The sequence below is a fragment of the Rhopilema esculentum genome, chromosome 7 (assembly GCF_057945365.1).
Source record: "Rhopilema esculentum isolate cy_ngs chromosome 7, ASM5794536v1, whole genome shotgun sequence".
NCBI classification, from domain to species: domain Eukaryota; kingdom Metazoa; phylum Cnidaria; class Scyphozoa; order Rhizostomeae; family Rhizostomatidae; genus Rhopilema; species Rhopilema esculentum.
In genome coordinates, this window is record NC_142821.1 from 3,992,587 (window position 1) to 4,018,274 (window position 25,688).

At 36.0% G+C, this 25,688-nt stretch overlaps 2 protein-coding genes across 2 annotated transcripts; one reads left to right on the forward strand and one right to left on the reverse strand.

Moving 5' to 3' along the window:
* The first annotated feature begins 13 nt into the window (after window positions 1-13).
* LOC135683339 (SEC14-like protein 2) lies at window positions 14-10,223 on the forward strand. Its single transcript, XM_065198571.2, has 10 exons — window positions 14-125; window positions 374-456; window positions 2,790-2,883; window positions 3,399-3,493; window positions 3,606-3,681; window positions 5,518-5,537; window positions 6,233-6,293; window positions 7,454-7,537; window positions 7,895-8,001; window positions 8,484-10,223. Exons 2-10 carry the CDS (start codon window positions 382-384, stop codon window positions 8,877-8,879), a joined length of 1,008 nt encoding a protein of 335 aa, XP_065054643.1. The 5' UTR covers window positions 14-125; window positions 374-381; the 3' UTR covers window positions 8,880-10,223.
* LOC135683340 (uncharacterized) lies at window positions 10,192-24,821 on the reverse strand. The gene is made up of 7 exons (XM_089109264.1): window positions 24,689-24,821; window positions 23,861-23,917; window positions 23,073-23,225; window positions 22,429-22,588; window positions 11,764-11,954; window positions 11,278-11,428; window positions 10,192-10,331 (listed from the first exon to the last, which is right to left on the reverse strand). Exons 1-7 carry the CDS (start codon window positions 24,756-24,758, stop codon window positions 10,325-10,327), a joined length of 789 nt encoding a protein of 262 aa, XP_088965390.1. The 5' UTR covers window positions 24,759-24,821; the 3' UTR covers window positions 10,192-10,324.
* Window positions 24,822-25,688: the final 867 nt, after the last annotated feature.

Below are 25,688 nucleotides of genomic sequence, written 5' to 3' on the forward strand. Positions count from 1 at the left end.
ACATTCCAGCCCACTTCCTGTTAGAGCTGTGGAGATGGTAGGAGAAGGTGGCAAATTGTCTACAAATCGAACGAAGAGAAGCATGGTTAAATTACTGCTGTAGATGTAAAAAAGTTAAAAAGAGTGTAAGTTACGGCAACCTTCCACTGAGCCAGAGGTTTTCTGCATGCAACCTTGATTCAGAAGTAAACAAGGCGAAAAATACCCATATATATAGGTTGTAAACAAATAGTTGTAAATACATTGATTGCAACCGTCGGAATGCCGAAACAATTCAGCACCTGTCCAGAAACGTAAACAAGGTCGATCAAAATTCAGCTAGTAGACCAGAGGGTTAAGAACTTAGAAAGAAATAAATTTCTGTTTGCTGTAGAATCCAACATGCCTCACACAGACTGGAAAGCAAGACTTGGATTCACAAATGTTGACATCTTGAAGGAATATACGCCACCAGAGGTATAAATTCATCTTGATTATTTAGTAAATCATATCTTTTACTCTGCTGATTTTTTATACATGGTATAATTACAATTACTCTATGAAAAATCAGAATGCTATCTGAAAAAGTGTTATACCTGAGTTCATTAGTTGAATGCTATAGCTAAATAGTTCTCGGTAGTTTGATAATTTTCTCAATTAATAACTTTCTCGTTTTCTTTGATATAAAACTTAGTTTTAAGACATGAAGCATAAAAACTAAACAGTACTAGCTTGAAAATAAATTGTGAATGAGAATAAGAAAAAAGGGGAATGGAATAATCACTACCACCTGGTTAAACATTCCAAGATAATGCAGAGTCATGGTATGAGATTCTTCTTGAGAGAACATTGTCTTGCATATGCACAGCAGGCGAGCAACTGGTCATATGGCATGAATGATTTTCTCAGTATTGTTACAACTGCTAATTTAGCATGAAATTTCAAATTTGACTTATTCCACTGGTGCATCTGCCATATCCTGCAGATTTGAATATGAGATTTGAACAACAAAATTCCAAAGCTCTGTCCAGAAATCATAAAAGCACTTTGTTCCATCATTCCAAAGTTCAAGGCTAACAATAGGCTTTGCAGCACATTTGTGATCAAGAAAACATTGCAAATTAGGGTTATGTTCTAATTGGATGCGTAACATTTGGTCTATTGTGTTGGCCAACCAATGAGAAATTTAAATGGCAAGCAAAATGCGTTGGGACATAATGCCTTTAATTCAGTGGCAGAGCCAGGGGGGTGATGGGAGGGACTAGTCTTTTTTCACTTTTTTCAGAAAATTGGTCCTTCAGATTCTTACAAACCTGATGAGAAAACTTGGAGGGGGGGGGTGGGGGCAGGAAAATGTATGTTATCTAGATAATCACATTTAAAGGACATTTCTTGGGAGACAAGAGTTGTATCCTGCAGAAGAAAATGTTTCAATCAGGGGAAATAGGGTGTGGTCCAAAAGGGCATGATCTCTGACACACCTTTTGTCCCCCCATTTATCCCAGGCTAGAGCCGCCACTGCTTTAATTCAGATTTTTAAGGAAGAGAATCACTGCCACTTTTTTGGTAAGTTTAAAAATTTTGGCCTTTAATGCAGTGCAAGCCTTTTCATGATAATAATGTTGAAACAAATGTTGGAAGTGATACATTGCAAACTTACTTGAAATCCATTTTCTGTTAGAATAAGTGGGGCTTGCCTTGCATTAAAAAGACATAGCACTCGCTACTATATGTATATATTGATGTAGCTTTCATCTCTAAAAACTCTTCTTTTCACCTGCTGTCGAGTTAAGTGCTATGGTGTTGGTCAAGAAATAAAATGTTATTTTTATTCTCAACATAATAGGTGTTAATTTTGAAGCTTAACTAATGTTATGGCAGACAAAGAGCATGCCAATTTAAATAATGCATTGATTTAAATCTGAAAAAACAATTCCACTATTGATATCATGCATAATTTATTATGAAGGTGGTTTCATTTCAAAATGTAAGATGCTCTACATTACACTTGCGCTAATCTTAGTATTTGCCAAAGCTATGGCATCTTAAAGAAGAATCTGAAAGGGATTTACCAGTTGATTAATCCTATCAAGATCTTTGCACAAAGCAATTTTCTATCATTACATTTTTTTCAACATTGATACTTCTTCAACGAGGTCTTGTTGTTAGTTTTTATTTCTGGAGGAGATATAATTTGATATTGCCATATATTTTCTGATAATACATTAAACATAATCTTACTACAAAAAATGAATACACACCCATCCTGGGGTTATCTTGTGCAAGAGAGAAATGACAAAACAAAGTTTTTTTCTTCCAAGTTTTAGTTTATTTTATAGAGCTCTGAGCAATTGAATTATAGCCTTACCCACTTATTGAATAAGTTTCTATTTCTCATGCTAAATCTATTTATAAAAAAGACTCTAAAATTGTGGAATGTTTACTTGTGGTGCATTTGTACCTAGTCACCTTCCCAGTTATGCCATATTATATATCTTAATATATTATAATAGATATAGGCCAAAATGGCCCTAAATTTACTGCAACAAAACAAAACATCGTAATTTTAAATGGTTAATTAAAATTGCTACATCTAAAATATTACTTCAAATGGCTACAAAAAATTATAACAGCTTAAATATACAACAACAAATTTCACTTCTCTATGGGTTTATGTTTCAGTCTGTAGAACAGGACAGTTCTAAGTTGCCATTTCAAATTTCATGCTTTATGAGGCCATCAAGCAACTTGAGGGTTTTTTGTATATATTTTATTTGATATCAAAATCCATTCTCTTTTATATATTATAGGTTATAAAGAAGTATTATCCTGGAGGGTATATTGGGTTTGATAAACATGGCAGTCCAGTTTTCATTGATCCAGTTGGAATGATTGATTTCAAAGGTAAAGAAGGTCTCCAAGATATCTATTTTGCTTTTGCTAACATTTATTAGATGAATCAGGATTTTTTAAGCAGTAATCCACAAGCCTCTGTTTACTTAGTTTTGTAATAAAACTTGATTTAAATGTTTCCTTTTTTACAATGGCGGCGCCAGCCACTAAGCTCTGGGAGGGGGGACAAACCAAAAAAAATTAAGCCATGCCCTTTTAACCACCAGAAAACACCCTATTACCAACAAGAAACGCCAATTTTATTCAAAGTGAACGCCTATGACTTTTGTTTGAAAATTGGCAGTTTGAAAATCAAAGGATTACATCACAAAAAGTATGGTGTCAAAATATTACCCCTCCCCCAATATTTTCTCACCAAAATTAGACGAAATACAAAATCGATTCTGCTGAGAACTGGGGGGGGACACATCCCCCCAGTTCCCCTGTGGCACCGCTACTGCTTTTTTATGATGTATCACCTTATTTTTATTGTATTAAATGATTTTGTATGAATTTTTATTTTACAGGCCTTCTTCATTCTGTGAAGGGAGATGACATTCTGAGAACGAGAATGTTTATAGCAGAACAAGGAATACAGTTATGCAAAGAGCAATCTGAAAAGGTGATTTGGTTTTGTTTCATTTCTTCAAAAGTTAATCCAAAGAGCGTTTTTATTACCTTTTTGTATATTACCTTTGAAGTTTTATGTAATAATACAGTTTCAAACCTTTTAGCTTCAGAAGAATATCAATCAGACTACATTGATTTTTGATTTGCATGGCCTTGGTCTAAAACATATGTGGAAGCCAGGTATGGTAGCATTTTAAAACATGATTATCAACAAACTAACTATGACAAAATGGTTTGCCTTTTTCAAAGCTAAGGAAAGAACAGTATTTACTGTTTAATGCCCTCGACAAAAAGTGCATGCTTCCATACACACATAAATCAGATAAAAAAATGGAAAGGAGAAGAATGTTGTTGCAAATTATGTAGATGCTATGTAGCTCAGGTTGGATTCCTTGACTAGAAAATAAAGAAAATAGTTAAAATATTAAAACATCGTCTTGCTGTGAAAATATTAAAACATCTTTTAACTATAAACGCGTTTTAAATTTAAAAAAAAGTTTTTTTCAATCTTAAATTTCATATCTTTCACTAATTAACTAATTGTTTTATATATGTAATTATTAATTATTCATTCTTAATTACTTTTTATTCTAAATTTTTGTAAAGTAGGCCTGAATTAGCTTTTACATAAATTGTACAGCTATGTAGTACCCACCTACTGTAAATAAATTGATTATCATTCTTATTATTATTATTATTATTGTTATTATCATTATAAAAGTCAGATTATTTGACTTTTTGTCTAAACCTCCTTAAAGTAAACCTTGCCTTTTTCAAAGATGAAGAATATGGGGGATAATTATTGATCTCTTTCAATTCCCATTCATTCACTTATTGTTTTCTGCCTTTTATTTATTATTTTCTGCTAAAATTACAGTTGATAATTAACCATACTTTATTCTAAATTACAGAATCAAATCATTGGGTTAGACCATATATCACGCATCATTTATTTGAATTAGATATGCTAATGACAATTGACATGATAGCTTGCGTTGAGATATCTGTCCTTGTTTTGTCTCTAGAAGAATGTTTTTTTCCTCAATAAAAACGTAACATGGGCTATGGTAATAAAAAAGATATCCGGAGACGTTTCAAAGAGACCTTGTTTTATGCTGTACCTTGTATTTAATATTTATTTAACAAGCAGTTGTAATAAAATTTTATGAAACAAGGAATTCACTATTCTAGTAAAGGCATGTGCCTGTGTACAAATTGGCAATCAAAATGATTCAAATCAATTTTGTCAGTGATTTGCCTGCAAAGATGATCTCCATGACTAGCTGTTACTTGTGCCTAATTAAATATCTTTGTCTGGTTAGTGTTATCAATGCAATTGCAGGATTAGTTTGGTGTTTGAACTTGATAGAGTTCATGTCAAGATTTTCATTATAAGATTAACCAAAATCAGTCTGTTGAAGGCTTGCACTGTAGCAATCTGCTCGTCAGCTGACTGTAGCCATCTGCTCGTCAGCTGAAAATACTTTTTCTGAGAATTTTGTGAATAAGCCTTTTGTACCACAAAGTCTTCAGAGTAATAAACAACTTATAATGATTACTAGGTAGGCGGAAATTCATAGTCAGACAGGGGTCAAAATTAACGTAAAGGGAAGAATGACGCGTTTGATTGGTTCGTTGTTTTTAACCAATCAGAGACCGCTAACACTTCATATAATTCGAGAGAAGAAATAAACTCTTTTTGATATAAATTCCAACACAATCAGGCTAATTGTTTTTATGGTTACAGAGTCTATCACACCGATCTGAGAAAAGTCGGACCCTCCTTGCCCAATTATATAAAATTTTCGCCATTTTTCGTTCTGTGAAGCACCTTTGCTTGTATTTTTTGCTTAGACACACTAATTTGAATCACTCTACTGGTTTAGTACGAGTTGTGTGTTATTTTTTGCACTTTTTTATGTAAAATTGATGGTAATGTCTGTAAAAGTTCGGCATAGATTTGTTTTTTTCAATTTTTAATGGCTTTATTCAATCATAGTTTGCTTATTCTTTCAGGTGTCAGACTTTTCAACGCGGTACGTTTTTCTGTTTCTTTGTGTTGTTCATTATGTATGCATTGAAGCAGTAGCTTTTTAAGTGTAATCTGAAAACGCTATTTTCATTATGTTTAAAATATATCTTTAAATATTTGTATTTGTACCTTATAATTCCAAAGATAAGTTGGACGCAGATAAATAAGAAAGAAAGTGTAAAAGAGAAAGAGAGGAAGAAAAAAAGAAAGAAAGAAAGAAAGAGAAAGAAAGAAAGAAAGAAAGAAAGAAAGAAAGACAGAAAGAAAGAAAGAAAGAAAGAAAGAAAGAAAGAAAGAAAGAAAGAAAGAAAGAAAGAAAGAAAGAAAGAAAGAAAGAAAGAAAGAAAGAAAGAAAGAAAGAAAGAAAGAAAGAAAGAAAGAAAGAAAGAAAGAAGAAAGAAAGAAAGAAAGAAAGAGAAGACGAAAGTAGAGTAGCATATATTGATGAATATATAGTTGCATCTATTGTCAGTTGTTGTCAGTTAGATTTGTGTCCCCAAGGGGCGGGGAGTAATTTCATGATCAACAAGAGGTAGATATTTTCATTTCATGCACTCTACCTGCCTACCTGCTGTGTATGATATTATTTAGGAATATATAGGAAGTAGTTTATTTTTTTTCGTAAAGATATTTTCAATGTAAAACCAGTCGCTGAATTGAAATACAAATTTGCTAATAAGATGCTATTTCTTTTTCCAGATTGCGACTATGTTTGAAGACGATTACCCGCATCTTATGAAGCAAACATTCGTTGTAAATTGTAGGTTGCTTGCCTTTCATTATTTCGAGAGTAGCCAGGCAAAGTGTGTTATGTCTTTCCACTATATCTTTATCTTTGGGTTGGATAATGTGAATGTTGAAAAAGTTTCTGATAGATAGATTACTATATATCTCCGATAATATGAATACTATTTTTGTATACTTTCAACACTTATATATCCAGTGGCAGCCTGTTGGCCCTCGTTTTTGCCGTCTACTTCACTCCTACCCTACTGTACATAGCATTCTCTTGATTAACTAATTCATGTTTTCTTTTACTACCAACATTTAAATCCTGCAATCTTATAAGCGCTCGATATTTTCAATAAAGGACTTTACTGTCGCCAGGTATTGTCAATAAGTCTGTGATATGCAAGCAAAAATATGATAAAGTTTTATGCTAGATGATATTTTGTTTGCACCAAGTCAACTCTCATGTGAATAAGACAGCTTCATCAATAGGCAGTCCTTTTATTTAACGATTCAATTTAATGATGTGATAGTAACTATAAGGGTGGCACGAAGCTATCCCTAAGTTAATGTAAAAATAAAAGAGGGTAGTGTCAGGCACCGCGCAGCCATTGGGCTAGCAGGAGCGATAACCCCCCCCCCCCCCCCCACTTTTTGCAATAACAGGCTAGAAAACCTAAAAATTTCACTATAACGCAACTTTGGATACTTTAATCCTATGCATTAGCAGTTCTTCTTGACTGGAAACCTTTTTTGTTCATTTTTAGGTGTTTTATCTTTTTTAATGATATGATGTATTTTCTAACTTGGTTAACTTGGTTTTTATAACCCTTTTTATAGTTATTGATATCCTCTCTAAACCAGACTGTTTTTAAAAATTCAGTGGAAGTAAGAAAGTATTTTCTAAAAGGGGGGTTTCCCGGCGTTCTTGAGGGCGTGGCCTCACAAAATGTTCGGTCACACCCATTTCAGTCCCTCAACTCTTAGATTGGTGCGCGGTCCCTGGGTAATGTATCAATTGAACCCTATTCAAATGCCTCGTAGCACTGAAAACGGGAACAGCAAGTTCCATGACTGCCGATTCAAATTTGGAAGATTAAATTAGGAGCCACTATCGCCAAACCTTGTGTTGTCTTTTATATCTGTTGAATCTCAGATAAATTTCTAATGAACGACAAATTTTTTCTCTAGCACCAAGAGTTTTCCCGGTCCTGTTTGCATTAGTAAAACCATTCCTGAGCGATGAAACAAAAAGAAAAATCAAAATTTTAGGAGGTTAGTGATAATCTTTCTTAAAAGGGCAAGGAGTTGTTTTGAAACAATCTTATCGTCTTGAATATGACATGTAGCTTATTTATACTGAAACTTGAAAAACATATATTCGACTGCTTTTTCCGAGTTTTTGATGTATAAATAGTATTACTTTCTGGTTTCTATGCTATCCATTACTTGTTTCTGGCTTTCCGATATGGTGTTATCAATTTGAAAAGTTGCGAAAGACAATCGAATATGCTCAATAAAAGCTTTGAAACATTGTTAGAGATTCTTTGTTTTGATTTCGCTTTCCATTGCGCTCTACTTTTCCAACATAAAAACTTGTTTTTTTTACTAACAGTAGCCTAATCTCCTTAGGAAACTGGAAGAGTGAGCTTCTGAAGTACATCGATGCCAATCAACTCCCTGTTCATTATGGCGGCACATTGTTTGGAAAGGATGGTGACACAATGTGCAAGGAAGACGTATGTAAAAATGATGCGTTTTCGTCAGTCTATGTCCATTGATATTTCGTGATATGCAATCGGCGTCGAATGGAATGAAAAATTTGTTTATTCATCGAAGTCTAAACAGAGGCTGACTGAAAATTACGTACAGATTGGTCGAGTGGGATTTCCAGTCGATACCTCTAATCATAAATTCCAATTTCTTCGTCTTCAATTTTTAACCATTCTTTAGATGATCAAGGAACGGATTCACATCTAAAGGGCTGGACACTCTTTAGCTGGTTATTAAATCTTGACTGTTTGCGTTCGAGTTCTCATTCCAGGGAGGGAGCTCTAATTTGCGGATATATGGTATTTTTGAATAGGGGTTTTTCTTGGCGTGTTTGTCCCAAAAAACCATGCATGCCAAATTCAAGTCTGGCGTCATTTGTCCCATATATTTAAATCCTTTCCCCATTTAAATCAGAAAGGATTTTAGAGAAATGAAATTAATTTTTTAGGTATGTTATGGAGGTGAGGTTCCAAAGTCCTACTATTCTCATGACGAAAAGATGGAAAATGATGGCTACGAGTATACTTTGGTCAAGCATGGGTGTGAGTTCAACCTTGAATACAAAGTTACTGAGCCAGGGAGCATCCTTCATTGGTACTTTAGGACTGAGGGGTATGACATTGGGTTTGGAGTTTATCGAAAAGAGGAAGGGCAAAGCAACGGGCGAATGGACGAAATAATTGCATTAGACAAAAGAGAAAGTCATCTAATTGCAGAAGATGGCTGTTACACATGCAGTAAACAAGGCATTTACGTTGTAAAATTTGATAACTCTTACAGCTGGACGAAAAGCAAAAGGCTTCATTATCAGATAGGCCTTACACCTTGCGCCGGAGGATTGTAGGCTGTTCACAACCTTATCGATCGTATTTGCTATTCGCTGAAAAAAAATTACGCTTGCTCATCGTTTAAATCTATTCGAAAGATTATTTGTTGATATTGCATCGCAGTTAAAAACTCGTTCCGCTAAAAATTACTGGAAATGCAGTTGCTTTCACTCTCATGTTACTTTTCATGCAGGTTTTTACTCTAGGTTCCAGGTACTTTATGTCCACTGTTAAACAATACCGCTGCTATTAATGATGGGGTAGCTGATGCTTTAGGGGGCCTAGCATAAATCTTGCCCTGGGGGGCTTAGCATAGATCTGCCCTAGAGGGCCCAGCATAGATCTTGCCCTGGGGGGCCTAGCATAGATCTGCCCTAGAGGGCCCAGCATAGATCTTGCCCTGGGGGGCCTAGCATAGATCTTTCCCTGGGGGGCCTAGCATAGATCTTGCTCTGGGGGGCCTAGCATAGATCTTGCCCTGGGGGGCCTAGCATAAATCTTGCTCTGGGGGGCCTAGCATAGATCTTGCTCTGGGGGGCCTAGCATAGATCTTGCTCTGGGGGGCCTAGCATAGATCTTGCCCTGGGGGGCCTAGCATAGATCTTGCTCTGGGGGGCCTAGCATAGATCTTTCCCTGGGGGGCCTAGCATAGATCTTGCTCTGGGGGGCCTAGCATAGATCTTGCCCTGAGGGGCCTAGCATAGATCTTGCCCTGGGGGCCAAGCATAGATCTTGCCCTAGGGGGCTTAGCATAGCTCTTACTCTAGGGGGGCCTAGCATAGCTCTTGCATAGAAATGTTATTGCTTTATTTAGATTGAAATGCCCGAACGAGGCTTGAAATGCCATAAATTTTGCCGAATTAGGGGATTTTAGCCTTCCACCCCCAGGTCCTCTACGCCTATGATCAAGGCAACTTTGTCATTGTATTCTTAGTCCGTCCAAACAGTGGTTTCTTGAGTATTAACACGAACAAGCAGAGGAGAAAAGAAACGTGCCAATTTTCTTTTGCCATATTTAGCTATGGAAGGCCAAGAATGTAACAGAAATATCTTGTTATACACCCTAATGTGCCCGAATCTTCAAAATGTTTCTCAGAGTTACTGAAAGAACAGGTGTTTCAGTGTTAATTCTATCAAATAATTTTTTTTCAGTTACACAGTGCAAACTTGCCGAGAATTAGGAGAAGTTACTTATTTCAAATTAGTATTAAACTGTTTAGAGGTTTACCCATAATTTCAGCTTCCTGGTTTTCGAAGATCTTTGATTAATCTCACCATAAGAAAAGATGTAGAAATAGTGACACAAGTTGCTGTGTTTTCGTTAATTATGTCGTAATGTATCATATGAAAAATCTGAATTATTTTTACATATTCTTTCACAATTCCTCATTAGGTATTTAATCACATTTTTCATAAAGTTTTTGTTTACTTCTTTAATTACCCATGATGGATGTGTCGATCTTCATTTGCTGGAAAAGAAAAAAAATGAAAAGAATTAGAATAATTGTTTAGATTTCAAGGTAGATGTCGATATAAAATGAATGCCAACAGTAGCAATGATGTACTTAAGTAAAAACATACGGCTACAAAACTGATTATTCAAATGCCAACCTCGCACAACATCGTGTGTTGTTAATTCAGACAAATGTGACTGTTGTAGTTGTGTTTACAAACATATGCAGCATCTAAGAGTCTCATCCATTCAATCCATACAATTAGGCAGCTTCGCTATCTTTTCGAGATTGATAGATTAGCTTGGATGTTATCCTTTGATCGAAATGGCTTAACGAATCGAATACCTTATTTTCTTGATTTAACGTCCTCCCTCAAATAGGCGCCCCCTGAAGAAGCCACAGTTCAAAATGAGTGCCCCTCTCGAAAATAAGCACCAAATTTATAATTTTTTAATGGTTTACCTCAGTTAGCGTATTTATCTTAGTTCTGCAAAGGCGGCCGAGATTACCATTTTTATTAAATTTGCTCCCTTGAAAGTATGAAAAGCCATTACAATTGTCCCCTCTTCCCCCTATATTCGACACCAAAACTTTGAATTAATTCAGAGAAAGTAAACATGATTTGTGCATTCAAATTCCTTAACAGTAACGTCCATGTTTTGGCACACCTCGTTTTGGGCTTACAGTACCTTATGCAAAATTTCTAAGTGATTTTTTTAGTTGATTTCTTGAAGGTTGTAATTAACCGCTCCCTCAAAAAGGCGCCCCATGCCAATAGGCGCCCCACTCCAAAGTGGGTCCCTAAAAAGTTCTGAAATTAATAATAGCCCCTTGGCATTTAGTCGAGGAAATACAGTAAACGAAACTGCGGTTGTAAATATTGCTTAAAGAGTCTTCGTCATCAGCGATATCTTCTTGCTGTCCAGTCTTTTAACTTTTATCAATACATCTAAATACATACCCTTTCATCACAAATCTGTACACGGCATTCGTCAAGTGTTTTCCTACACCATTCCAGCAATTTGTTGATGGACCATATTTGTTGTAAGTCACCTCTGCGTCAGCTCCAGTCCAGCATTCTCCGTAGAATTGAATACCAAACCACATGTAGGCTGCATAAAATCAGTGCTGTCGTTTAATACAACTGTGATTTGGTTAAACACAATTAGTTTCTTCTCAAATGTAGGCAATCGATTCCTGGCTAGTATAGTGGGCAAAAATATGTTCTGTTCTGAACAATCACAGTTCTGTAAAGCAAGCATTTGTTGTGTTGTTAATAGATATAAGCTTGGAAGAGGCCATACCTTACAATGGTCATGTTAATGGGGTTGATTAACGACACGATTCCCATCATATGGTATTTCTAAATGAGCTTATCTGGAATAGGCTTCATCGCACGAATTTTCAAACATAAGAAGCGTCAAACAATATTGAAAATAAAACATACGCGGATCGTGATTGGCTGCTGCATCGGCACACATCCGCACCGTTTCGTTCATGTTGGACCAGATGATCTTGTCCCTCACGTTTTCAAACAGGGTGGGCAAGGCTCTGTCATTTGCATCGTCGGCAAAGCATCCAACAAGCTCGATGCCAACTTCCATCTCTAAAACGATTTCAAGTGACATTAAAACTCCGCTACAAGTAAATTTCATTAAATAAATCACAAAATGCCTTACACAGTGTCAGTAGGGTACAACATTAACGTAAGAGATAAAGCCTCTAAAATGAAACGTTTTGCATTTGGCAAAAAACTAAAATGGAACTTACATATATATATTTCTGTATAACTATATATTTCACTTGACAGTTTTCTTTCGAGATTAAGGATGTGTAAAACGAACTTTGAACATTCTCGAGCATATCATAGTTTGAGGATATTACCTGTTTCAAATCATGGTATTTTAAGCTCAGTTGATACGTTTTAAGCTTAGACAAACGAACATCGCTGTCACCTACCCTCTTCTTCGGATGCAACACAAAATGTTGCTGTAAGCAAGATGAATGCAAGACTGGCTACGATCATTTTTGCTGTTCTGATGCTTCCAATATATGAGGAAAAATGCGCTTCTACCTCTCAATGGAACTGACTACACTGCAAGTGCCAACTTCATTTTATAGACAGTGTCCACAGGGGGTTCTGCCATTTTGTTGTCCCTTACTTTGGGTGTGCCAGGGGTATCTTGTTTACGAATTGCATATTTGAGGATTTGTAAATATGTGTGTCAGCTGAACAACTTTTATTAAAATTTTCGTCGTGCAACTTGCTAATTACTGTGTTGTATTGAGCCCTTATGTTTCAGATTGTAAATACTTCGTAGTGTCATTTTCTTTACTCTGGTTTTTCTAGTTAATCATTGGAGGTCTGAATTTTGTTGATATTTGCACTAATGTTTGAACTTTAAACCAAAAGGCTCTCCACGGTGCTTCTTTTGGTTATCTACATGTGATTTCGTTCACGTGATTCAAAAAGAATTCTCATTGGTGGAAACCATTGGCCTCGCTCATGAGACCAAAATAGTACTGTTTGATAATCTCAAGAAAAAAAGTTCGAGTAGCATTCCCTATTCTGCCTTTTTCTTTAAATTTTGAAGTTATGCAAACGCTTCTCAAACTCTGCTGCTTAACAGCTGTTTAAATTTGTCTACACTTCTGCATCGCTCTTTCAAAATTCGAAGTTTAGCTTGTTAACAATAAATAATTACAAACAAATCAGAGTCAACGGACAGCCAGAATATGTCACAGAGTTGATATTTACAAGAAACTCATCAATTGTATTAACAGCCGTGTGTGATCCAATTCCTCTCAACAATATTTATCGTTGGATTGCACATACGAGCGTATATCTCTCGTACTGTTTGCACAGGCAATTGCACTCTTTTCGCCTTGATTTAGTATGCAAACACCTCCTTTTTCAATTCGCCATATACAACGTTTTCTTGAAGTTTAACAACTAGTCTTAGCCTGTTTATATTGCGACACTTTAAAATCAATGTTATTAGGGTTGGTATGTATTTTGATTTGGTTTGTCATGTATTTGCTTATGAAGTTTTTTAAAAAACTGTTCCCTCACCTTCTTGTCAGAACGTCTTTAAAACGTTTGGATGTTCTACTGAAAAGAATAAAGATGTCTAATCGCAAAGGTTTATGTGCATCATACTACACATTGATGCTAACTGACATACGTCAAATGTGATACTAGTTCAACATATCAACTCATCATTATATATTCAATTGTTGCTGTCAGTTTCACTGATGCCCTTGATCTTCCTGCTGTAAGTGAGAGTCTGGCAACAATGATATCAGTGACCCAATTAGAATTTCCTTGACAAATACAAGTTTTTGACAAATGCAAATTTCCCAGCTAAACTTATCATGAATATGATGCAACTTGAATGTGGTGTTGAATTCAAAAGGGTATCTTTGCACAAAGTGAGAGTGCAAAAACAAAAGGCTCGGCCTGATAAGATCCTACCCTGTGGGCGTTACTAGACTTATCGAAGAGCACTTTGAAATGTTTAACTTGGAGCGTCGAATTCTAGTCATTAACAGTTTTTATGATAGCTTGCTTCTTGACAATCTGAAAATGAGTGAAATATTGTCCAAGTTAACTAGAGATGCTTTCTGCATAATGCAAATTCATAGAACTACAAAATTGCTACCTGTAATTTCAATGTGTGTGAAAGAATTAAGACCTAATGCATATCTTAATGCTTTTTGCAAAGGATATTGCACATAGCCTGCACACATGATGCTTAATGAAAATACATGGAGTTCTTTGAAGAAAAAGTTATATAGGGGCACTTCTGATGGATCTTTTGTAAGGATTTCGATTGACTTGACCATTAAGTATTTTATGCATATAGTTTTAGTAGAAGTTTACTTCAGATTAATTATGGCTACCTTTGTCAATAGAAAACAGAGTGCCAAGGTGAACTGATACTCAGTACACAGAGACAATCGATGAAAGGTGTACCACAAGGTGCAGTTCTAGGACCTATTTATGAAACCGGAGAAGCCCAGCACAACTTTTCTTTGCTCCATTATGTATACGAAAAGAGAAAGGATTTTCTTCTATGGGACTTATTAATTTAAGTCTAACTCAGCATTAAATTTCATTTAAATTTCATTTCTTTGTGTAATCATCTGTAAAATGAATTTCATTTTATATTATAATTTTGCCAAAATTCACTCAACAATGTTTTGGATACTGGGGGAATCAGCCTCCTAAGATTCTCATACTTCTCTTTGCTCGTACTTACAGCATTAGGGTCACCGGAAAACATTTTGAAGTGGCTCTAAATGAGACTGCAAACTCCTATGATGGTTAGTCATTATTATCTTTGGCATCATAACTTTGATCATACGTCAGCAAGAAAGTGGGAGGGGGCTACAGCCCCACAGCCCCACAGTCCCACAGCCCCCTAGCCCTCCGCCACCGGCTGGCCTGAGCAAAGTCTGCAAACACAGGAAAGCGGAGACATGTGGATATAAAGCTAGTTAATTTCGAGCTTTTTTTCTAGTTGTTGGCTTGAAGAAGTACATTAAATTTATATTATATAAACATCTTGGATTAGTCATGTAAAGTCCTTATTCAGAATACAAAATTATAGAAACTACATAACAATGCAAAAATTGTAAGAATTCTGATTCCTTTACAAAAGAGCTTGACTTTCAAACTTTCGCAAACTCCTTTTTGAATGGTATCGGTAGAAAATTCGACTTCATCTTGAAAACCTTATCACTGCTAGATAACTAAATGCCTATGGATATTATGTATTTTTTAAACAAAGGATAAGAGCCCTTTAAATGCAATAGTAACCCTAATGTAAATTTCTCATTACGCTTCCTTTCCTGCCAGTAATTCAATGCATCTACAGTTATGACGTCATTCATTTTTGGTTATTTGTTTGCAGCCGACATAACTGTTTTGCCTGATCTTGGGAAATGAATGAGCATGAATGCATTTATAAGCCAAGTGACCCGTCTTCCATCCACTATTTATCTCTTGTGATACCTTGTCTGATTATAAACATATAATACGCAAGCCACTGGATCGGAAGCCGCATTTCCTGCAAACTTTATACTAGAACAATAACCCTGACGTAAATATAAATCGAAAATTTCCTTCCTCTATAAAACTTTATGCAATCTCAACAGAAAACTACACTTATTCTTAAATTAACTTCAACCAAGGCAGCATGTCACCAGTGCCCAAAATGTCATGGTTTTACGTTTTATGACAATGGCTCTTTTGGTGACATATGGAAGTATTCCTTGTGATAATGCTGGCACTGTGTAAAAGAGCCTTCCAAAGCATTTTACAAAACTTATAAATTACTCTTAAAGAGTACGGTACGCTATAGATGAAGGAACCTTTTGCACAGAATGAGTTGTCAGAAATGTGAGCTCATGGAGTAGAGTACATATTCTCATCTCACAAAGGAACCTTTCCTGCCTCCCCCAAAATTTAGTTCTATTATAAGGCTGCAATTTATGGAAAAAATTTAATTTAATCGAATTGAATTTGAAATATTTGCAACATCTATGGCATAAGCAAAGCTCAAGACACAATTCGACCGAATACTGTAGCACGCTCCCTTACGCAAAAACTATGTACCCTATCTCCATTCACAACAAACAATCATAATGCATAGATTTTTGGTGTGACTATGTAATGAAAACTCCTATCTTGGGATCCGGAGCTCAGGTTACCGTATGAATAACAAATAGAGCTTGTTTTTGATTCTTCATGATAAATATTGAAGAAATTAGGGAGTAACGTTTTAATAGAAGTAGGCGGCGCAAACAAGGATGAAAAATGTTTTGAGCCAATCAGACTGTTTGTTTACAATTTGAACCAGCCAATGGTATAGCGTCAAAGACAATAGAAATCTGAAGAGAAAATAGCATCGAATCAGCCGCAACTGTAACGCTCGCACCTCCTATACAAAGCTGTGGGGAAAAACCGGCGCCACAAAAAGTTAACGCTGAACGCGAAAATTGTCATTATTGAAGTGCTTCATACAATTATGCATAGCAAAGGAGTATATCTAAAACTTTGCCGTCCCCATTTTTGAAATTCGGTCGTTAACCAGAGATAAGCGATGAAACGTTTAGCCCATTATTGCCCTGATTGAATCTGCTTACATTGGTTATGGTTGGTTGTACTCCAAGAAAACGGCATCATGTCATTTTATTGAAAAACAGGTCATTTTTTACTTACAAAATATGTACGTCGTATATTCTAAAGTAAGACGGAGAGATAATTATCAAACTCGGGTTTTTTTTTCTTCATTCTGCCTTTTTCTTGCATGTTCTTAACCCTAAGACAGTCCATCAACTTTCTTTCATTGAGTGCGTTCTAGAGTGTTGCGTATAGAAGAAATGCATATCTTGAGAAAATAGCGGCATTGTTGCAAATATTTATTCCAAAATCATATGCCTATTCCTGATTTTGGTATTTTTGTAGGTGCAAGCGATGGTTCTTCTCATGGCAAAGTTTTTTAGGACGATTTGTCAACGAATTTTCTGGACACGAATTGCTATAAAGGCTTCAAAACGTTAGCACGCAACGGCCCACGCTCACTGAAATAAATCCCCTGGTTTTTCTAGTGACTTAAGTACGGATTCATTTAAGGGAGTCATTTCCACTAAAATATGTTTTTTCTGTCAAATTTGGTTTTTTCTTGATTCTCATGTAAGCTTCTATGAAGAATCACATGGTAACATTTTTTTTGCAGTCTGGTCTGCCAAAATGTGTTAAATTTGCTTTTTATTATATCTACTATTCATGCTCTTCCTTAGCAACCAAAATTTGTACGGTTGCTAGGGAGGTTTTTTGATAAAACTTGCAGAATTTACGACACATCTGAAGAAAATCCGTGTTCTGTTCTTAAGTCCATATTCTATAGTCCATGTTTTACTCGATGTCCATAAGGTATCCCATGATTCCTTTTCCCAATGATTGGAGTGTGAGTTTCAGTGTGAGTGGAGGTGTAGATCGACTTGGCGAATAAGTAAAAAAAACTTCGATATTTAACAAATTAAAACATATAGCAGAAAGGATGCCAAGGAAGAAATCTCTTTTCAAAGGTAAACCGTATTGGGCCCTCAAAAGAGACACGGAGAGCCGAGAAACGGATACGGAAACAGCTGGGCCATCAACTGATTTAGGCCAGTGTCCAGATGAGCCAGTTTTCGTTCAAACACAGCTTCCAGTTAATGAACCAGAAGAATTTATCCCAATGATTGATACAGATACTGTTCAATTTGTATCCGAAGAAGGATTGTTAATTATAAAGAATTACAAAGATTTGCAAGAGGAAGAGGATGTCCAAGTAGACATTGATTTGTGTGAATCGGCAAATGCTTTGTTTACAGAACCATCTTTCGAACTCGTTGGAACCACATCTACCCCATTAGCGTACAGAAGAAAAGCAAACAGTTTGATACCTCTGCTAACTGATGATGAAATGAGCACAGATCAGAGTATACAATCTGCATCCCAAAAAAAGTTGTTGCATGTATCTCTGGAAGATTCAGATGACGAAATCGTAAGCACGGTGTCTTCAACTGATTTGAGAGGGTACAGAATTTTAGGCATGGAATCATTGGCTACTGCAGTAGGAACCATGCAATCAACATGCCACAATGCAAATTTATATTTGGGGCAGGCAATTGAACAGCAATACGGAATGGCTACAGTGCTTTACTTTGGATGCTCTGTCTGCCACAAGAAAACATTTTTTCCAACCAGCAATGTTAAAAGTGAGCAACTCAGAAAAATAATTATGAATGGAAAATTACGACCGCAAGACTGTTTGGATTTGAATAATCGTGTTGTCCTTGCTGGCCTTGAGACAGGTATAGGAAAGAGTGGAGTTGATAGACTTGCTGATGTGCTTCAGCTACATTACAAAGGCCACTCAAAAATGTGGGCACAAAAAACTAGAAAGATGCTCTTGCTTGCTAAAAGTCATGCAAGATCTGTTTTGTCTAATGCAAGAGAAAGAGTTCGACGAATAATATTGGAAGAGAATGGCATAGAATATTGTCAAGAAACCCCAGTTGAAGTTGCTGTCAGCTATGATGGCACTTGGAGTAAACGAGGCTTCACTGCCAACTTTGGACTTGGTTTTGTTATAAGTGTCGACAGTGGGCAAGTTTTAGATTTCGAGTTTCTCAGCAAAGTTTGTCCAGAGTGTAACAAAAATTGTGATGCAGATGATGAATGGAAAGAAAGACACAAATTTGATTGCCAAAAAAACCATCAAGGTACCAGCAAGTCTATGGAAGTGGTAGCTGCTCAAAGGATCTGGAGAAGGTCAATGGCATCTAACATCAAATACAAATGGATGGTTTGTGATGGTGACTCTTCTTCGTACAATTCCATTTGGAATACATATGGTTCGTGTGAACATTGTGAGAGGTTCATGAGCCATGGCAAGAAAGATGGAAGTCTAAATGCCATCAATGATCTTACGGATATACACAGTGATGAAAATGTTGTTTGCAACAGAGTCCTGAAGCTTGACTGCATTGGGCATATCCAAAAACGAATGGGGAGGAGCTTGCTAACATGGAAGCAGCAGCATGGTGCTACACCTTGGAAAAAAACTGATAAAAGTTTGCAGAAGGCAACAAAAAAGCCCAGTCAAAAAAGGCAACAAGAATTTATTTGTAAAGAATGTAAAAGGAACCACACATTAACAAATGAAGTCATAAAGAAGCTGCAACAGTACTATGGAAAAGCTTTACGAAGAAACTGCATTCCATATGGGTCATCAGTTGCTGAAAAGGAGAAGGCTTTGGCAAAGATGCAGCAATCTGTCCTTGCTGTTCTCTACCACAGTCTTCTTTTAGAAGATGATGTTCAGAGACATCAGTACTGCCCAGAGCAAACAGAGGTGTACAACTGGTGTGGTTATAAGAATGAAACCAGACTTACAGAACATCAACCACACCATTTGTGCCCTCAATACTTGCCATATTTGCTTCCCATTTTTGAGAAGCTCAGCAGCAAAGCCTTGCTCAAGAGATGTCTTTTTGGCTTCTCACAAAATGCCAATGAAAGTTTGAATGCTGTTGTTTGGAAAAGAGCTCCAAAAGAAAAAAACAACAGCCCAAGTGCAACACACCTTGCTGCAATATCAGCAGTAGTGCAGTTTAATGATGGAAATGTTGGAACACAAAGGTTTTATGAAGCTCTTGCCTTGCCTTTGACATCATTTCAGCATGAAAAGGCAAAAGAAATAGACAAAGAGAGAGTGAAGAGGGCAGAATACAAAAGGAAAATCAAAACAAGACATAGACGCCAGAAGATTATGCAGAAGAAAACACGTACTGAGGCAATGCTGGAGATTTCAGAAGGCCCATCCTATGAGAGTGGATCATTTAATGACTGAAATTGATGACTTCATTTCTAATCATGGGTTTTTAGTTGTTTATTGCATTTTGATATGGTTTCATTGTACTATTTCAAAGTAGAGCTCTCATTCATCAACACAAAACTTCAATTGCGAATTGCCGCAAACCTCAATTTTTGGGGTAAAATGGGTAAAACTTTTTCATTTCTCATTAAATTTTTACCAAAATTGGTACAAACATACTTTAGAAGATTGTCTTTAAGCCTATGATTCAATTTTCCAATATTAATTAAGATCATGCAGTTATCAATGACAAAGTTGGGCAAAATTTCTGCCATTTTTAGACAGCCGCCATTTTTGATTAGCTTTAAAAAATTCAAAAACCCATCATACAATTGCTACCCATGTTGTGACATATATATATGCCAGTTTTCATCTTAATATAACCACAGCAAATTGAGTTTTAAGTTTTTAAAGTTGAACTTTCATAATCGGCAGCTCGTTGAAAGGTCTATTGTTCATTTACACAATTGGGGTATTGTTACAGATATTGAATTTTTTTTACCAAAATATTAACATTTATTCTTTGAGCTCTCAGATGATACCATACAAGCCATAAAAAGAGTGTTTTAGTGAAGTTTCAGCAACTTTTTCCTGTAGCACCTTTACATCAAATATTAGGGGAAATGACCCCCTTAAGAAAAAACTCAGAAGTACTTACGAAGTGCTTGAGGGTTCAAGAATTGTATTCTTCTTTACTGTAAAATGTAGAGCGTCTTTGTTGAGTGAAAGGTTCAAGGTTTCCCAACTTTGCATGTCAATATATTCAAATATTTTTGCAAAGTTTCATTAAAAAGAGTTGGAGAATGTACCACTTTACAAAATATAAGCTCAATAATGACCCTGATCGTTGTATTCCAATAAGATAATGAGAACTCAAAAAATGTAGCTTGTTATATCTCAATAGCTTTTTCAGTTGAAGGTTTGATTCAAACTTTTGCAGGTCATGCAGAGGTTTCAAATTTTACTTTACAAATTTTTAAACAAGCAATTTTTGAAATAACAAGTAAAATGTGCACAATTTTTCAAGGTTTATTTTTTGCTTAAATTTTATCAACGACCTGTAAAAAGATTTCAAAATGACCTGTTTTTCAATAAAATGACATGATGCCGTTTTCTTGGAGTACAACCAACCATAACCAACGTAAGCAGATTCAATCAGGGCAATAATGGGCTAAACGTTTCATCGCTTATCTCTGGTTAACGACCGAATTTCAAAAATGGGGACGGCAAAGTTTTAGATATACTCCTTTGCTATGCATAATTGTATGAAGCACTTCAATAATGACAATTTTCGCGTTCAGCGTTAACTTTTTGTGGCGCCGGTTTTTCCCCACAGCTTTGTATAGGAGGTGCGAGCGTTACTGATGCGGCTGATTCGATGCTATTTTCTCTCCAGATTTCTATTGTCTTTGACGCTATACCATTGGCTGGTTCAAATTGTAAACAAACAGTCTGATTGGCTCAAAACATTTTTCATCCTTGTTGGCGGCGCAGCAAACATGGGAAACAGCGACCTTCTCGAAAAGTGAACAATTTGACCACGCCCATTTGAAACGATAATATTTGAATGGTCAATATTTATCAATCATCATCGTTGTGAAAAATCGTATAATTTAACAGTTTCAATTGAACAGCTCAGCATAAAAAGGCCACTAGAAAAGTAAATTAGCATTTTCAAAAATTTTGAAAGCAAGTATGACCCTTGGTTCCGTCTTCGCTTAGAAAAGCTCTAGCTATTCAGATAGCGTCAAAGTCATATGATCGCGTTAAGACAATCCGTTCCAAAATTACTTGAAATGAGTTGTGCTATTCTATGTTATTCTAACCCTGCAAATTGTGTTATTCTATTTTCAATAAATTTTTTCTAAATACTTCTTTTTCTATCCATATACTATTTGTTGCTAACAACTTTAAGAGATGTATTGAAACACAATGTCTTGGATGATAAACGTTGTAGAAACTTATGACGAGGCTCAAAACCATTAATTTCTCAAGTGAATTTTAAGGATTCTGAGCAAAAAAACAGCGCTTATTTACTCAAGATATTATCAATGTTTCAAAATAACGAGAGACAACGGGATATTTGCGTTGGCGAAATTTTGTGCCAGTGTGGTAAATGAGACAGTTAAGAGAATTAACTCCAATAAACGTCCATCTCTAAGTTACATCAGCTTTACCTGCAAGATGAAACAAGTATTCAGTCAGACACCCATGCTGTTGTATTAATGAAAACATACAGTGCACTAGTGCACATAGAAGTAGTTTTTTTATACAAACGATGTAGGTAGGACACATTTGCTTATACATGCTTTATCAAAAAATATCTTTACCCAGCCCTGTAAAATTTCATTTGAATGGACCACACTGGTGGGGGTTTGCTCAAAGCATTTCTTACTGAAATAATCGATTTAGCTCCCCTGAATTAAATTTAGTATAATAGCTCCTTCCCTTAATCAGGGTTTCTGATCCTCTGAGGACTATTGTAGTGGATGTTTAGAGTTTTGATCTTGCTGCAACGCCCAAATAACTTAGTTAGTGCAGATTGTTCAAATAATGACAACATTGACCTCTCAAAATAAGCCTTCTCGATTATGTCCTCCTTGAATAAGCCCCTAGCAACATATCCATTTTTACAAATTACCCCCCCCCCCCAGGAGCTTTTAATGATTAACGTTACTCACTTGGCGACAGTGTTGGTAGTGATTCTATAAACCATGTTAGTCCAGTCTTTACCGACTCCGTTCCAACAATTAGTCGATGGGCCATGTTTGTTGTATGTGACTGGAGCATTTGGTCCTGACCAACATTCCCCATAAAACTGGATAGAAAACCACGTGTAGCCTAGTGCAAAAGTATGATTGAGAATTATCTTTTTGATATCAACGCTTCAAAGAAATTTTAGGTGCCAATCCTGAGTAAGGCAAGATTGCAATTGCTACACACTCAGTAATCGATGCAGCAATTGCTTGTCAAAAAAGCGTTACATTGAATGAATTAAGCCAGGAACAACGCAAAACAAGGAAGACAAGTATTTAATGTTATGATACGACTTCACAGGTATAAATCCCCGCTAATGGCTCTAGGCAACGGGTCTGTTTGATTTAAATATTTTTTTCTTGTCTAATTCTGCTTAACGAAAATCCAAAGCCACAGAATCTGGCGGTTGTGCGAGGTTAGGTGTTAACCCGAAGTTTACAGACATTGAATGACCATTTGAGTCACCACAAAGCCCCTTTAGTTATTTTGGTTTAAAGATAACTCTTTTCCACCACTTGAAACTACACACATGAAAGTTTAAGGGCTGATATTATTGTTAATATGATACCATGATTTTTGGCTGCGTTGGCGCACTTTTGGATAGTTGTTCTCATATCAAACCAGTCGAAGAAAGAGTCATGTCTGTAATTGGCGATAAGCGTTGGCAAGGCCCTGTCTCCATTTCTGTCCTGAAAGCAACCAACTTCTGTAATTGGCACTTCTAAAACAAGATTTTGCGGAAAGATTATTGACTAGTTTAAAACAGTGGAAGTATATCCTTCGTCTTAAGAAAGCACCATGCTTACACGGAAAATTAAATATTGAATTTGGATAGCTTTTGCATGCTCATTCGCTTTATTCTAGAAAAATCTGCAGAAGCGATGTCAAAACGCTTCTTTCCTGAGGCCCACAAATACTATTGGTGACTTGCCTCTTATTCGATAAAACTTTAATATTTCTTTGCTTAAAAAACATGCAATAACCCCAACCGACTTTCTCCAAAATAATTGATAGCTCTTTTTTTCTCAGATCTTGGTACTATTATTTGAGAATTTCTGACAGTCTTTGATATATTTTTACATAGCTTTCCTAAGGTTTAGCGAAAAAGACGCTGTTTGAACATGTGCGGCTAGATTGGTTCTTCTAATTGTAAATATTCGAAGGAAGTAGTCGAGGAGGGTGTATCCAACGTGAATTTCAATATCTGCTTCAATTTTCTTCTCATTTCTTAGAAGCTCGTCAATGAGCACATGATCTTGTGTCGATAAATCACATTTCATAATTATGGCTTTTAAATATTCAATTTGCCGAGCATAGCTAGTGGAATTAATGTATACAAGCTGCATTTCTATATACCTGGCGGTGGTGTTACTACTCCAGGTGGCAAAGTTTCCACGTACGATTGTCTTTTCTCTGTAACGGAACATATATAAACACAGTAAATCACTGGGGCTAAACTTAAAAGTTAATTGAATCTAAAGTCTTGAAATTGCCCTTATGTCCGGGCATTTACGAGACCATATAGCTAGCTTATTATAGTTATGGTATAAGTGGGAAGTGATTACACTTCTGAGGTCTGAAAGTCTAACAAAGTCTATATAAAAGTTTTGAACATGCTTTAGGCAACCATAGTAAAGTAAAGGGAAGGACTTCAAATAACCCGGAGATTTAACTTGCAGGATTTGGTCATACTTCCCATGGTTTCTGTTCCCGGCCAGCTTTCTGGACTGCTGCCATTCCAGATCAAATCCACCCGTCCTGCTGGCAAGCCTTTTCCCTTCTCTTATTCATCGTGCTTTGCACACTCCACATTCTTCGAAACATATCCGTTTCATCATTCAAGTGACCCAATCACAATCCAGTCATTCCTCTTTCTCTTTCCTTGCGTCTTTTGCCTTCCTTTCCCTCCTAGTTAACAAAATCCTTAACGGATATTTTGGCTTTGGCTTTGAACTCTTTTTTAAGATTCATTAAGAGCCCAAGGGAGAGATCTGGAACGCCATTCCCCTGATCAATTCTTCTTTAGATTTCTCTAGATTCAGTTAGATGTTCAAGATTGAAAAGAACACTCAGGGGGAGCCTTCTGAAAGAAATCGATTCTTTTGAACAAAAACGCCTCTGACTTCTCTGATTACATCTTAAAAATATTATAAACAAATTCGATTTTATGACACTTAAACTTACCTTTCAATGTTTTTGCCGTGCAAGAAGCAGCTAAGACGAGGATGGATACGAGGCAAAATAATGGCTTCATCTTGAGCTATCGGTCAATGTTGGACTCCCTGCCTTGCTAACCCTTTACCTGGATAGACTAAAAGATAATTGAAACTAAAAGCAGTTTATATATGACTGTTCTGTTACCCATTGTACATTGATATCACCGACATCAAATAACATTGGAGTGTAATACAAACAGTCCTTTGCGAATTTATTGCTGAAGTGAGAAATCAATTGCAAACAACACCAAACATTTGACGAAGCCAAATTGAAAAATTTTACCTTCAAATGAAATTTGGCGTCAACATTATCTATTCTGAATTGGATTTTCAAATTAATTCTAAATAACATTACACTTGTATACAACTTTTTCCTGAATGTGATGGCGTTTCAGTAAATATTTGCACATTTCAGCAGAAGATGCAAAAAAATCCATGGTATCTCATGAAACTAAATAACCAATCTTAATTGCACCCTCAATGAACTTGCACGTGTGCAACGATTATGACACGTTAATATTTACCATAATCTCGATGTTTATAAAGGTGATTGGGAATGAAAACTTTGAAATCCTTTATCTTTTGTGTCGTAATTAAAATTCAATCCTTAGCAAGCCCTAAGGTACCTAATAATCATCGAAAGTATTCAAGTACGAGGGCACAGATTTTCAAAACAAAATCTCGTAAGTCTTTGACATAAATCCGTTTAATTTCGAGAAGAAATTATTAAACAAGTGATACACCGCTTAAATAAATATTAAGAAATGAGAAATTCAAACTCTAAATTCAGTCAGTCTACAACTTTAAATGCTCTAATATCAACAGTATATCTCTAAAAAAGTTTCTCGTACTAGAAAGATTAGATTTTATGATGCTAGAGCCACTTTAAAACATTCTATGTATCAAGTTTACCACTACGTTGCCTAAACAAAACTCCCGGCAGTAGAACCAGCATGAATCTGACGTTT

Excerpts from the sequence above, each read along its gene's own strand:
- LOC135683339 (XM_065198571.2), top strand. The coding sequence starts at position 382 with ATGCCTCACACAGACTGGAAAGCAAGACTTGGATTCACAAATGTTGAC. Across the intron at positions 2,884-3,398 it reads TGGAATGATTGATTTCAAAG|GCCTTCTTCATTCTGTGAAG; the intron begins GTAAAGAAGGTC and ends TTTATTTTACAG. Across the intron at positions 8,002-8,483 it reads ACACAATGTGCAAGGAAGAC|GTATGTTATGGAGGTGAGGT; the intron begins GTATGTAAAAAT and ends TTAATTTTTTAG.
- LOC135683340 (XM_089109264.1), bottom strand. The coding sequence starts at position 24,758 with ATGAAGCCATTATTTTGCCTCGTATCCATCCTCGTCTTAGCTGCTTCT. Across the intron at positions 22,589-23,072 it reads CAACGCAGCCAAAAATCATG|GCTACACGTGGTTTTCTATC; the intron begins GTATCATATTAA and ends CTTTTGCACTAG. Across the intron at positions 11,955-22,428 it reads ACTACCAACACTGTCGCCAA|CGGAGTTTTAATGTCACTTG; the intron begins GTGAGTAACGTT and ends ATTTACTTGTAG.